This window comes from Cnephaeus nilssonii (assembly GCF_951640355.1).
Source record: "Cnephaeus nilssonii genome assembly, chromosome: 8".
NCBI lineage: Eukaryota > Metazoa > Chordata > Mammalia > Chiroptera > Vespertilionidae > Cnephaeus > Cnephaeus nilssonii.
The window spans coordinates 44768234-44784588 of NC_137079.1; the positions used below are offsets into that span (position 1 = coordinate 44768234).

Here is a 16355-nt window from a genome sequence, read left to right on the forward strand (position 1 = left end):
TCAGCCTCATTTCTACCTCCACTTTAATTCATACAACTGTCTGGAGTATTTATAAATCAATCAAGAAATTTCAACAGTAAAATACATGATAAGGAAGTCATGGAATTCCCCTGCTTGACATTCAGATGCAAAAAGGGGTTAAGCTAAACACGCCCACACACACATAAACTACTTATGACAGCTGTTAGTGAGTATGTCCACAGGTTGACTATCGGTAAGAGATCCCCAAATGTTTTAGCAGCAAACAAATATCTTAGGTTGTAAAATAAATACTTAAGAAATAAGAGTGATTTTTTTAAAAAGAAAAGCTATTGATGTAGAAAAATACTTATAATTGTAAAGTGAAAATAAGTAGAGTCCAATATTAAACATCTCACATGAGTTACTTATATGTAAAATATATTAGAGGCAGAACAAGACTAGAGTCAGTGTTTTGACATGTTATCTCTTGGAGATGGAAATTTAGGATTATTTTATTTTTATTTTTTTGTATTCTTTTGCATTTTCTTTTAAAATAAGATTTTCTTCTTTTATTTCTTTTATTTTTATTTTTATTATTATTACTATGTTCCCATTGATTTTTAGAGAGAGTGGAAGAGAGAGGGAAAGACAGATAGAAACATCGATGTGAGAGAAACACATAGATTGTTTGCCTCCTGAACTGTCCTGACCAGGGCCCAGGCCTGGGAGGAGCCTGCAACCAAAGTACTTGCCTTTGACCAGAATCAAACCCAGGAACCTTGGGTCCGCAGGCCAATGCTCTATGTACTGAGCCAAATCAGCTAGGGGCTCTTCTGCATTTTCAACATTCTTTTCTTTTTGTTGAGCCCATATTGATTTTATTGTCATAAAGAGATATGTAAAAATGCATAAAATTATTTTTCTGACCACCAATAAAAATAAATATCCAGGTGACTTAAGCTACAGTGGCAATTCTTATTTGAGCTTTTTGGCTAAAGTAAGGGGGGAAATGTCCATTTGGCTTGAATAATTCATAAGATCAACACACTTCCCCAATTCCCTTTGTCCCATAAATACAACACAAGTGATAAACTCTTAATTGATCATGAGGGAGACCTTGAATAGCTAGAAATCAAAGGCTTTACAATTTATCATAATTGGTATGTCATACTGTCATTGGAAAAATAGCTTGCACTTGAAAATACACACACACACACACACACACACACACACACACACACACACACGCAAACCCCCTGCACAAATAAAGTCTTTTCAATCTGGATTGTATCTGCCATCCTAGTCAAAATGTCAGGGTACTTTTTTCTCCATTTCAAAATAGATACCTGTGATATCTTATGGAAATAGTGTCATAAATATTTTACATAGTTATCTTCTGTCTGCAAATGCAGTCAGATATCACAAGGTTCGTCCTTTCAATAAAATGTGTTATTGCAAGCACGGATGAATTTTCCTTGGCCCAGCCTCTCATCTGAGCAACAAAACCTTAGAAGAAAAGAATGAGGATCTCTTCAGAGTGTTTGGCTCTCTGCTAATTTTAAAATCACTGTAAAATATTTTATGTCTTACTAACTGATATCCATTTTCATTAAAAACCAGTGAAATGAATTTTGCCTCAAGTCTAGATATATATATTTACTTAAAAAAAATTTTAGAAAGCCAGCAAATGAAGCAAGTTTTAACACCCATTTTTAATAAACAAATATATTTCTTTATGGAGAGACTCATATTTGCACCTACTATGAGAATAGTATGCAGAATAATAATGTTTCCATAATTAATATATTTATGAAAGCTTAAATGTTCCATGAATGAACTTTTTAAATTGCCAAAATCCTATACAAAATGAACACAGAAAAGTTTGCCTTGATGGCTTCTTTGATACCATGAACTGATGAGAATAAAATTTCCATATAAAATCCTACTTAGTATTAAATAAGACAGGGCATCTTTGACATACAGCACATTCCTTCAAGGGTGAAAATAAATTTTTAAAAATCTGTTTATGCCAGCCATGAAGTGTCAACTGATGTTAACTTGAAGTCTCTTTGATTTAGGCCACAGTTTTACTTACATCTGAATGTCAAAGTCACCATTATCCTAGTACTGAAACTCTGAACTGTCCATTTGCATTCTTGGCTATCCGATTTAGACACAAGAAAATGCAGAGTTTCGATATTGTATAATATAATGACTATTTTCTAAGCATGTGGGGTTGATCCATTGTGTTTGCACTGAATATCGCTCATCAAGATGAAGAGGTAAAATGCAGACATGTGAAGGGGAATAACCCTTGCTTGTAATCACAGAGATAACAATGGAGAAAATCTATGGCATGTAATAATACATCCCCTCCATCTTTCTTATAATCAAATATCTGTATGACCTAATACCTCATTTAAAAAAAAATACCAATATGTCCTACTCTCTCCATAAGTCCTGCTTCACCATGTCAGCACTACTAATGCAATATATCTGTCAAGCTTTATTAAAATTCTTTTTGATGTATATCTTGGCTCATAAACCTCTACAGTGCACTGATATTGCCTCAGGGAATGTCCTTGTAACACTGAATCTCTGAAGATGGGACAATAAAAGAGAAATCCTCCGAACTTGCAAGTTCAGCCCATGACATCACGCAGCCTGCACGGTCTCCTGTCAGCACTCCGAACGTGCCTTTGCATGTGCAAGTCATTACAGCACGACTGTTGTTCAAACCTTGTTTCACAGAACCTTCTGGTAGGAAAAGCATAAATGCATTCGGAGATAAGTACCCAAGAGCAGAGTCAGCGTTGACACTGGGATAAACTGTCAGGTCTGTTCTCCCTTATGGGGTCGTTTTAGAGGCGGATTCCTTGAGTTGGGGCACCAGAGATTTATCCTTGGACCTTTGCTATTTGTGGCATCCCTGAAAGGGCACATGTCACCAGTGGGTGCTCCTGATTAGTAACAAAGACACACATAGCACACATTTCCCCTGGCCCGAGTAGTCCATGTGCTTGTGGGGCAGAGGAAGAGTAGGCATGCCAATGGAACTGGCTTTAGGAGAGCCCCTCATGGATGTAAACATAGAGAATGTACCCCAGGGGGGAAAGACTAGGGCAGGAGGGTACAAAAAAGGGTAGAGAGAAACTGCATACAAGACAGAGAAAGTCCAAGCACACCAATAGAACAGAGCGAAATATGTTCATTATTTTCCTACTAGAGTCCCAGTGCATGAAATTCATGCATGGGTAGGGTCCCTAGGCCTGGCCGGCAATCAGGGCTGATCTGTGGGGCAACCAGCGGGGCAATTGCCCTCCCCCCCCCCCCCCCCGCTGGCACCCGACCTTGGCCGGCTTGGTGCCGCCTACTCACCAGCCCCTCCCCCCCCCATCCTCCCGCTGCCACCGGTCTCCTCCCTCTACCAGGTGACTGGCAAGGCAATCGGATGGCCCCCACTGGCACCTGCCTTGGCTGGGCTGGGGGCAGCTCCTGAGTTGAGTGTCTGCCCCCTGATGATCAGTGTGCATCATAGCGACTGGTCTTTCCGCTTTTCATTCAATTTGCATATTAGGTTTCTATTATATAGGATTCTTACCATTGTCCTACAATAGAGTACATCTCATCTCAAACTATCTGTGTGAGGCTCAAATGATCTGGAGAGGCTTTTGATGATCTTTTGATTTTCCCCAGCATTTCATGGCCTGTTACCTGATCATACAGAGCTTAACTCAGATGCAGCTCACACTGCCCGAGACTAAGTTCAACAACATCCCAGGAGGAATCCTCTGATGGGGTCTTGGACGTCAGGCAATTTAAATGTTCTCTCAAGACTTTTTTTTAATTTTTCAATTTTTGTACTTGTTGCAGAACTATAACAGCTTGCTCATGTTTGGACACTAGTCCATGGATCATGCTTTATCCAGCCTGTTCCAGAATATATAGGAAAAATAATTAACTTCTCAACCAATCAAAACCACTCCAATCAAACTGCTCTTGCTATAGCTAGTAAGATCCTAACGGTTACATCCAAAGGTTTATTTTCTCTTCCCCTCCCACCTGATTATCTGCAACATTTGATGCTTTGATTATTCTATTTCTTGAAATTCTCTCTCTTTATACTTTCAGGATGATATGCTTTTCTGGTTTCAGTCATTTGCTTTCCTTTCTGTATCCTCTTCCTCTTTAAATATTTATACTCTGGTGTTCCTTCTGATCCTGTTCTCTTCTTTATCTAGCTAAATGATACCATCCTTTGCCAACAACCATTTATTTGTTGGTGATTCTCAAACCACCAAGCAGGCAGGCAACTGTTACTAAATGGGAACAAACTGTGCTGGGAACTGTGCTGGGTGGTGGGCATACAACCCAAGAAGACAAAACTCATCTATGCCATGCTGGCTTCTTTGTTTCTCTTCAGATGCACTTTCTACTCTGCTCCACCTGCTCCGCCCCAGGTCTCATCACTGATCATATGCAATTACAATAGTTTCCCGTCACTGCCCCTGACAGTCTCTCCCAATCCAGTTTATATTCCCATGGAACAACCATATTTTTTATAACAGGAGAAAGCATGTATATGTAATTTATATCAAATTTGTTTAATATACATTTTACATGACATGGAAGCCTTTATAATGAAGTAAATACCCAAAAAATGGTTAAGCCTCAAGTTTTTGTATTAGGTTTGATGGTTTGATAAAGAGTAGGAATGTGACAGGATAAAGACTATGAGCTGAGGGTAGTAAATGGGGGAACTTAGCAAGGCTGTTTGGATTCCTCTCTGGAATCTCTCTGTTTGGAGACAAGGATGCTCCTTGAATTCAAGCTTTTATTAATATAAACAACTACCATCAAGCTGAATACTTTTTATTTTAAATTTCTTAATATTCCTTGTTATATCAGTGGTGGGGTTCAGAACACTCCCAAATTATGGTTCCTTGGCATAGTGAATATTTTTTAAAAATATATTTTTACTAATTTTAGAGAAGAAGGGAGAGGTAGAGAGAGATAGAAACATCAATGATGAGAGAGAATTATTGATTGGCTGTTTCCTGTATGCCCTTTACTGAGGATCAAGACTGCAACCTGGGCATGTGCCCTTGACCGGAATCGAACCAGGGACCCTTCAATCTGCAGGTCGACCCTCTATCCACTGATCTAAACTGGCTAGGGCAATATAATGAATAATTTAAGTTGAAGGAATTGAGAAACAGCAGGTGCAGGAAGGACTCCCTGATCTGCCGGTTGAAATCAGGTAGAACAACACTTACGTAAGACGTACCTGCCCTATACCTGGACCATCCTTTTATAAGTAAGAGTCTGATCATCTATTTGTCTTTTGAAAAATCTTGGGTATTACCTCTTTGCCTATGTAAAGTCTTTTAAAATCCTTTCCTTGAATATAAACATAATATAATACAGATCTACTTCCTAGCATCATCTCCAATAAATCATGATCTCTCATGATTTATGCCTTTGTACAAGCTGAGCCCCTGGCAAGAAGCCCTACATCTTTCCTCCCTCAGTAAGACCCTGTTCATTCTTTAATCTAACTAGTTATGATTATTACTCTTGAGATTATTTTTCCAATTTCCCCACATAAAGGAAAACATGTATTTATTTTGATTTACACAGTATTTTATACACATTTTACTGCTCATTTGCACCACAACTTCTGTATAGACTGAGGATAGTGATTTCCCTAAGGAAAATGCTATTGCAATTTTTTGTTCCTTATAAAAAAATGCCCAGCACGTAGTAGGTTCTCAGCACATGTTTGTCCTTTGAAAGTACAGGAAGACTACTAACCACATAAATATTTGTTTTAATTCTACTGGCAAATAGACATGAACAAAAGCATTAGTGGGATAGTTCTTATTCAAGAATTCAGTTAAGGTCAGCAGCCTTATCTCCTGCTATGCATTGCCTTGTAGCTTATGCCTTAGGAATACCACCTGCTTGCAACTCTCTACACACATCATTGGATATCACACCTCTTGCTTCTGCTTACTTGTACCTGAAGCATCTTCAGCATGCTGGGTGATTTCACTGTCTGCCTGAGGCCCACATATCCTTCAATGTATGGATCAGGCTTTTATACCATTGATGGCTTTTTGCACCCAAGATTAAGCTAAGTGCCTCCCATTTCTGTTCCCAAAACATTTATTGCACAATTCTCTCATTATACTATATATTGATGTTATTTATTTCTACCTCCCTCTTTCAAATTAGTACTTGTAAGTACTTTAACTTGCTTAGTCTTTGTATCTCAATAAGTTAGCAACAATATTTGGCATTGAAAACACACTAAACAAATGTGTATTCATAAGAACTGAGCCAAATCTTCAAAATAGCTCTACTTTGATAAGATTCCACATTTGGATCAGATGAATGTTGGGCTATTATAACCACTCCATCTCAGTTTTTAGGGGAGAGGAAGATTTTACCTGTTAGATACAGTATAGTCAGAACTGTGGTTTCCAAACCTTTTCTAGCTATGTTGCATTTAGACACAGTTAGGAACACTCTTAACTTCTTTCAGCATGAACAAAATTTCAAAATTGCATTCAATGGGGAGAATGGCACTCATTTTAATGGAATTCCAGTAGAAATTATAATTTTAAAATAAAATAGCCCAACTTAAATATAGATATTAGAAATAGGTACAAGGTACAAAAAAAAAGAACAAGAAGAAAGAATACACAAATAGTTTTTAATGTGTTAGAGTAAATACTTAATTTTCTTCAAGTTTTAACCTCTTCTTATAACTCAAACATTTTTCATTTATATAACAAAAATATACATTAGCCTGAGAACATAAAATTAGTAATAAATATTTTAGTTGTTTTAATCAAAATAACCAAATTGTTTTAATCAAAATGGGACCTTTGATCTTAACTCTCTACACTCATCTGGAAAATCCCACATGCTATTCTTGAGGGGAAATGTTCTTTTCTCCTTATGAACTAGCTTATATTCTTGTGATTTCCAGTTCTTATTACAGAACTTGGACCATAGTAAAACCTATACATTTTCAATGAGTTATTATAATAATAAACTACTTTGTTATTATGATGCTTAGTGCTAATACCATTTTATTACTATCTTTATCATGAGATTATTTATTTATTGGCTGCAAAGTACTTTCTAAATATAATCACCATCATAAAAGTGAAAGCATATATTATTCATGTTGACTTAAAATTTGTAAACATAGAAGCATTATTGATAATTTCAAAACACTACATTATGAAGTAACCTACACTGAATAATCATCTATTGCAAAAGAGAATATACTAATCACAGAAGAACTATGAAAAGGTTTCATTCACCTCAGGCTTTTTTGTGGTCTTGGATGACTCCACAAAAATTAATTCCAATCAAAAGATCACCACTGAAGAAACTGAACAAATAATTCAGGTGAGAGCTATAACAAGTAGTCTTTATATCTTAAATTCTTTCCCAAAAGCAAACAGCTAATTTAAATACCATTTCTCTTGTAAATTAATCCATGGCAAATTCTTCAGAATGCTTTTCTATTGTGATAGAGAATATTCTAAATAAATGTACTTCATAGCCTTCATTTTACAAAATTTGATGATAATTTTTTTCAGCCTTATGGTCCATCAACCACATTTATTGAAAATTGACTCTCTAGGCACACTGCAAAGGCAAGGCTGTTTACTCAGGTGGATGAACCAGTTAAGAGGCTCTTCATTCAAACACAACAGTCAGTGAGGCAGATATAGGCCGGTATCTATTGACAAAAATATTCTGTCTTACTAAGGATGAAAAGCCAAACTGATTTTCTTTTCACTGTAATGACAAACAAGAAAGATTTTTAGATAAATAAATAGACAGAATGATGGAAAATGGATAGGCAGAATGATAGAAGATTGATGATAGATAGATGATAGAGCATGACAGTATTTGACAATAGTTCAAGTTCTACAGATCCCAGCTCTACTACCTACCTAATTTGTTTGGAATGAATCTATGAAATGACTTGATGAAATTGCTATTAACACAATTTACAGTTTTTACTCACAGAAGTCACTTTGATTAAAGCAGAAAGATATGAAAGTCATGTCTTCTTTGTTTAAATGGCATCGAGAATGACCAGTGAAGACACTAAAGTTATTTCCTCATTTGCCTTCATGAGGAATAATTGAAGCTTGGTCTAAACAGACAGCCTGTTAATATTTCTGTATGCAGCCCTCTTTATGTGTTCTTCAGTGTCATGGGGACTGCTGGCACCCATGTTTCTGCTCACCAATGTACACACACACACACACACACACACACACACACACACATTTATGGGTGAAGGTGTGATTTAATTGTCTGGATCCTTTCTCTCATGCTACTATATGATAAAGTTTTGTTTTCATCCTCCTTTTAGACTTTGCCTTCCACACCTACTTGATATCATTGAGCAATGTGGAGCATAGAAAGTAATGGTTAACAAATCCATAAAAAACAGTAAGGCTGACAAGCACCTGAGTGCAGGCAGCTTGGGGATTTGATTATATCTGCACAGATGAAAAGATGAACATGGTAAAGTCTTACCTCACTTTAGTCTTTTTCATTAAAAAAATCCTAAATACATACACACACATAAATACAGTATAGAGATTAAGAAACAGTATGTTATTGGTAACTTTGGAAACCCCTGTATACCTGTCCTTTATAATCCCTCCAAACCTAATCCCCAGAGGTAACTACCATCTGATGTTTAACAAGTATTAGAGAGGTTGTAGAGAAAAGGGAACTCTCATTCACTGTTGGTGTGAATGTAGACAGATATAGCCACTGTGAAAAATAATATGGAGGTTCCTCAAAAAATTAAGAATAGAGTTACCATATGACCCAATATAGAGCTACCATATTTCCTGGGTATCTACCCAAAATTTTCAAAAACATTTATTTGCAAAGATATATGCATCCCTATGTTTATTGCAACACTATTCATGGTGGCTAAGACATGGACATAACCAAAGCATCCTTCGCTAGATGATTGGGTAAAGATGTGGTATATATATATATAAAGGGTAATATGCTAATTAGACCAGACATCATTCCATCCATCCTTCCTGACAAAACCGGGACCAGAGGGAAGCCAGCCCGGGTCCCGGGTGCCTGCGGGTGGCCCGAGGTAAGGCAGTACCGGCAGCCTGGGTCCTGGGTGTTGGAGAAAAGCCAATGCTGAAGGCCTACTCTTGCATGAATTTTCATGCATCGGGCCTCTAGTCCTATATAATAAAAGCATATATGCTAATTAGACCGGATGTCCTTCCAGATGACCTTCCGGACAAAGCCAGGGCTGCAAGGGCTGAGGCAGAGGTGGCCACCACCATGGTGGGGGGCCAAGCCCCTTGCACGAATTTAGTGCATTGGACCTCTAGTGTGTATATATATATATATATATATATATATATATATATATATGAATACTACTCAGCCATAAGAAAATATGCAATAACAAAATAAATCAGTCAGCAAAAGCTAAGAACAATATGATTTCACTCCTATGTGGGATATAAAACTGAAACTCATACACACAGACAACAGTATGGTGATTGCCAGAGGGAACAGGGTTGGGGAAATAGTAAAGGGTAAAGGGGGTCAAATATATGATGATGAAAGATGATTTGACTTTGGGTGGTGGGCACACAATGCAATATACAGATGATGTGTCACAGAAATGTAATTCACTTATTTTCAAGGCTGCATAGGATTCCATGGTGTGAAGAGATCAGAGATCGTCCTTAATGTAAATGGGGCATTAATGACATCTCTACATTTTTTTGTTGTTGTAAACAATGCTGCTTTAAACATTCTTTTCTATATCTATCTGTGCACACGAGAAACAGTTTCTGCAGGTGCAGAATTGCAGTTTTAGGATATGGACTTCTTCAATAATACAGGTATTTTGGAATTCTTATCCAAATTAAATACATAAATTGACAATTCCACCAGCAAAGCATAAAAGTTACTGATTCTCCTCATCTTGTCAACATGTGACACTCTCAAAAATAGTCATTCATGCAGAAAATGAATCCTGCCTAAATGACCACAGATATCTATTCTAGAATCATATAATACTTCAAACAACCTAAGATCCAGTTGTAGTTAATTAAAATTACTTGCTCCATTCTAAGCTTAACAAAAGACAATGTATATAGAAGATGGCAAAAACAAGTTTAAAAAATTATTATGTTTATGCCTGCAAATTAGTCATCCATTTTTCTGATAAGAAAATTCCCTGTAATGATGCCTCAAAACATTTATGTCAAACTGCTCTGCTGTATTTTGCCAAATAGAAAAATTTTCCAGTCAAAACAATTAATTAGAAGCTGTTAATGATCCCTTCATATTTAAGAAGCCACTGAAAGAGAAGAAAGAAACTGAGGAAAAGAAAATACCCCTCAAACCAAGATGCAGGAGATAAGCCAGTTTGTAGATCTCAGTTTTGGAACTTGGCCTTGAATCTCTGAACTCTTCTGCAATCATTTCACCAATTCTAAATCACTCAATGAACACACCACAGGGAGACTTCAGATTTATGAAGGGCTTAAACCTCAAACACCAACCTTGCTTCTCCTCTTTATATATTTTGCCCTTGTAATATTTTATTCTTATTACCAGAAATAGTTTGGGTGCTGAAAATCACCAGCACCAGAATAGCCCACATAGATCTATCTGGTTTAGTGTCTACAGACCATTTGGTAAGATTAGGTGAGAAAGTTCATCAGTAATATATGTAAACCCCTGAGTCATAAATTATTTGAAAAAAATAAAACTGCTCAGTTTCTTTTAAACCAAGTGTATATATTCATATCTATCTATCTATCTATCTATCTATCTATCTATCTATCTATCTAATGGTGGTGCCCAGATGGCAGCATAGGATTTATGATCTGAGTAGATGAGTGCTAATAAAACTTGGGTCAAACAAGCCCATATCTCCATTGAACAGTGAGCCTTCCATGGCTACATGACCACAAACTATATTACAAACCCACAGCAGCTGCTCTGCAAATGAATGTTGGCTATGAGGAAATTAGGGGAAACAAGCTCTTGGTACTGAAGAGAACATCCCGCACCACATCTGGAAAAAAGTTAAAGGTCATACTCTACTGGTGGTTGGTCCATGATGTCAACCTGCACCACAAAGGGTAGCATGTTACCTTTTGATAGGCAAAGATCTCAGGCTGAGAGTCACGGGATGATGGATGAAGGGGAGGCACCATCTCCAGCAACTGTTAATGCCATCCCCTGAGGAAAAGGAGTCACCAGGAACCTTCTCTGTGGCTTTTTAGAAGCCTTTCTATAAAACATCCTCTTATCTCACTGGAACCTCTCCAGACCAAAATATATGCACTTCAATATTAGTCACACTTAGGCAGAATCAACATAAACAATCAGGAATGTTGCATATACCAATCCATGCTTGAATGTCTTACCTCATGTTTCTCAAAAGCTGGATGGATGTCTGTCTCATTGTTCAACAAAAGCACATACTTTAATTTGAAGCCTCTGTAATTAAACTTTTAAAGGACACACAAAATCTATCTGCTCTAGGACATATGAACTATATTTTTATGGTTTATACTTATCTATATTTTACAAACCTTCTCTGGTCATCATATTTTCTCTTGCTGTTACACCTGGCCAATTACTTATCAATCCACCTTTAGGGCTCTATACTTCAGAACATTGTTGATTTTCAATAAAAAACACATTGTTTTTACAAATAGAGTTGTATGTTATTAAATATTTTGTGATTATCCCCTTTAAAGCCTTCTTGCGATTAATCTTCCCAGATGCTCAAATAAATGTTTTAGGAACTGACAATTTAAAAATGAATTGCTATGAATTTTACAAATAGTGCCCAGAGAAACACTTTTTAAGAGGATACATGAACTTTATGCCAAGATATAAATAATGAGGCGAGCAAAGCAGGAAAAGGAACATGGCAGAATAGTACCAACAGTTACGAAAACTGTGTGGCTCTTGGGCACAACCCTGCCATAAGAAAGTTGAGTTTAGCAATAATCTTTGTACAAATATGACCTTCTTTGGGTGACATCAGATCAGATTCCTGTTAAGTATTGTTTTTACTTTGCCTCTGAAAGTAATCATCTTTCAGTGTGTTCGTTGGACTGACCTCATAAGTGGGCCAGCCCATCTCATAAGAGCAGTTGAATGTCAAAGAACAATTTAAACAAAGGCAGATATCCTCTGCACAGGAAATAGTTATAGCAAATAGTCAATGTTTAAAGACAGCAGTGGGGAAACACTCCTTGCATTAAGGGGTTAGAGACATCCTCAAGGAAAGGCACAAATGCGTGCCAGTGATTTATCTTCCTCCTAAGCCCAATGTGATATGTGGCATTGAATTACAAAGCTAATGCGTAACAAAAGGAATGCTCTGCAAGAATCTATACTTTGTATTCATTAGGCCTCGGTAATCCAGTTCTACAGGTGTCAGCACTAGGTTCTTCCTTCATGATTAAGGAATTTGGCCACTTTGACAAGGGCGATAAAGAAGAAGAAATGCCAGGTGCTGGCACTGTGAAAGAGCTTGTCTCCACTCGCAGGCCAAATGAAGACTGTCACCTTGGGACTTAGCAGGGGATTATAACCTCTGGATGGACTGCTTCATGAGTATTTATCATCCTTAAAACTCTGATCAGAAATGCCAAGTGGTCATGGTTACAAGACACCTGATTTTGCACCATCCCTGCTAAAAACTCCTCTGCTGTACTGCTGATAAATATTGGCATTATGTTCCAAAGCGCATGGAACAACTTGAAATCCTATCTTCTCTCACACTAAGGAAGAAAAAAAGCCAGACTTAAGCTTTGGCACTTAGCTTATTTCTCGAAGAGCAAGGACCACTGTATGTGAGAATTTTCACCTTGAATTTCTTGTAAACATTCATTTTATAAAAAGAGTAAATGTGGAAGACCAATTAGAAAGATAAGAGATTTTCAATTACCTTGGAAACTCGGTTGGCAACTTCTCTGCCCACAGTCAGCCCCTGGACAAAAGTCCGAGCAGCAATGAAGGCGCGGGTGACCTGAATTTTCAGTTTACGGGGTACATCTCCAAATGGCTTCAGCTGGTCTGTGTATTTGCTCACGCATTCCAGGTAGTCCTCACTGAAGTGATACTGCGGGTTTATTAGCTGAAACATCCGTTCCAGGAGCCGAGCCCAGAAGTCATTGAGCATCTCCTCCAGGTTCACATTGCCCCCAGTGTAGTATCTCTTCAGCTCTGTGAACAGGTCCTGGAACACTTCTGAATTCTGCATGTACAGCATCCCATAGGTCCGTACAAACATATCATTGAGTGACTTTTCTGCATTTTCTAGGAGTTCTCGGAAAAATTCTGCAAATAAAAAGAGAAAATAGTCAAACATTAGGAAGAGCTATAAATCCCAAGGCATCTACTTACCTCAATAAAATAATAACTCTCTATCTCTCTATCTATCTATATACTGATAATAGAGGATTATGCAAATTGTCTGGGACACCATCACAGTAACAGTAAAGACCAAACAGCAGGCTGCATGGGGCAACAAGGCCAGCAGGGGGGTTAGTGAGGGGTAACCAAACGACTGAACAGCAGGCTGCATAGGGCGACCAGGCCAGCAGGGAGTTTAGTGAGGGATGACCAAACAGCAGGCTATGTGGGGTGACCAGGCCAGCAGGGGGGAGCGGGCAGTAAGGGCAACCAGGCCAGCGGGGGGGGGGGGGAGTTGGGGGCTACCAGGCCAGTGGGGGGCAGTTAGGGGTGACCAGGCCGGTGGGGGGGCACTTGGGGGTGACCAGGCTGGCGGTGGGGGGGAGTTAGGGGTAATCAGGCAGGCAGGCAGGTGAGCAGTTAGAAACCAGTGGTCCCGGATTGTGAGAGGGATGTCCGACTGCCGATTTAGACCCAATTCCCAGGATCAGGCTTAAACCGGCAGTCAGACATCCCCGAGGGTTCCCAGATTGGAGAGGGTTCAGCCTGGGCTGAGGGGACCTCAACCCCCATGCACAAATTTTGTGCACTGGGCCTCTAGTATATATATCCTCACCTTAGGATACTTTTTCAATTGTTTCTTTTTTCTTTTTAGGGAGAGTAGACTAGTGGGAGGGCCGGGGTGGGGGGGTTCGTGAGAGAAATACATCCATTGGTTGCCTCCCACAGGAGCCCTGACCAGGGCTGGGGATAGACCCCTCAAACCAGGTATGTGCCCTTGATAGGAAATCAATCGAACCCACAATCCTTGGTGTTAAGGGCAATGCTCTAATCACTGAGAACACAGGCCAAGGCTGGTAACTATTTAAAATGAAATTTTCCCTACATCTATAATCTCTGAGACAAAGAAAATAGAGGAACATGTGATTTCTATTTGAAAGAACATCCATTATTATTAGGAGTTTAGCATTTACTATTCCTCCATAGTTGCCCAATTCTTTTTTCATTTATTGTTAAATTTTAGAAAATCCTATAGTTTGACATGAAGTCAAAACAAAATATGTTGCAAAGTACTGTCATTAACATAATAGCAAATGCATATTAATAAAACCATTTGCACCATCATATTTACAAATCTGTTCTAACACTAGGTTTAATTAAGCTGCTTTTATTTGGAATAGTTCATAAATACTACATTCAAATTACTGTAATAGTTTTGACTTTTTTAATTGCTATATATAGCAATTAATTGTCAGTGTTCAGAGAGTGGTAATGCAATTAGATTTACTTACTAGCAAAAATATAATGAACTTCATTGTCATAATGAACTGGAAAGTTATGAAATACTCTGCATTATCATTATAAATATAAACTATCATTTTAGAAAATTTGAAGGAAATATATGCAATTGGACTTTCTAGTTAAGAGGTTCTAAATAAAAAAGACTATCCCAAGAAATAAACTCTTCCTTCCTGCAACAGCACTTGAGTGTTACTGGAAACACTAAGGATGCAAAAAATAAGAATTAACACCACTGAATACTGCCAGCTTCCTTGGCCCTAGGATTAGGTTCACTCAAGAAAGAGTGCATGTGTGTAGGGAACCTATTGGTGTGCACAAATGAGCATGGGTAGAGGAAGCTCAAGTTTTACCCCATGTGTAGACTGTGATTGGGGTGGCTAAGGAAAGATAATGCTTCTAAGTTTATAAATCCCAGTTGCTAACAAACGAGCGATTCTGCTTTACCTCTAAGGGCTCCCTTTTATTCCATGAAGGTATGTTCCCTCTCAGCTAATGCAGAGACAAATGTAGTGGTGGACACCTCAACAATTCTAAGTAGAAACAAAACAAAACAAAACAAAACAAAACAAAACAACCCCCACCCAAAACAAACAAACAAACAAAAAACAAAACCTAAAACCAACAAAATAACTCTTCTTTTTGGAACTCTCAGGGGCTTTTTCCTGAGAAATACAAGGAAAAACTATAAATCTCTCCATGGATTCTATGGAAACTACACATCATTTCTGCTTCACCAAAAGTTTCCCAAAGAACTTGATTTAGCTACTTTAATTCTAATAGTGATGAACCATTAATTGTCTTGATATGGTGTCTAGAAGAATAATGATTGTTTTATATTTGTTATCAAATGAAACCAAAGCACCAAAGCAAAATAAAGGACATTGTTCACATCTTCACCCTCTTACTGTGAAGAATATACTTTCCTAACCAAATAAATTCTGTTGTAGTGGCAGTAAATACTGAGGGATTATATAAAAGTCATGGTTTATAAACCCTTTGTGATCTTGTCCAAAGCACCAAATATTTCTTCTTTTAATTTTTTCCCAAATGTAAAATCATGCTAACTATTATTAAAACTCCCTAATGTTCAAGGATTTAGTAAGTGAAATCAGTGTTGAAGCAAATAGGGCCAATTTTCCCAAATTTTCAGAGCATCAAATAATCAAAATATTTATATATGCTATATGTTATATTATTTATGATTTTGTGATATCAGAAAATTTTCAGATTTTTTCCAAGAATACTAGTCACTAGCTTTTTCTAAAATAGAAACTATATTAAATGATTAATATTAATAGCAAAGTATAAAAATATCATAGTATTAAAATAGTATTAAAACTTTTCAATCTCAAAACCAAGAATAAATATAGCTTGACTTTGTTGATATAAGAGTAGGGTGAAGGTGTTAAAAATTGTGAAAAGAAACTACAAAAGAATGAAAAAAAATCACTGAATTGAAAAATACTAAAATGATGAAACTAGAAAGTAGATTCTAATCATGAGCCCAGGACAGCATATTCATTTATCTTCTTTTTGAGGTCAATTATTTTGTTAGACTCAGGGATTAAAGCTTAATTTATTAAATACAGAGTACTGCCTTCAGCAATGAATAGTTA

At 37.4% G+C, this 16355-nt stretch overlaps 1 protein-coding gene across 1 annotated transcript in view; it reads right to left on the minus strand.

Moving 5' to 3' along the window:
- Positions 1-16355, minus strand: part of GPC6 (glypican 6) — a 1109667-nt gene that overhangs the window by 545438 nt on the left and 547874 nt on the right. The window contains exon 3 of the mRNA XM_079779109.1: positions 12971-13362. Within this exon, the coding sequence (XP_079635235.1) occupies positions 12971-13362 (392 nt within the window). The remainder of the gene's footprint in view (positions 1-12970; positions 13363-16355) is intronic.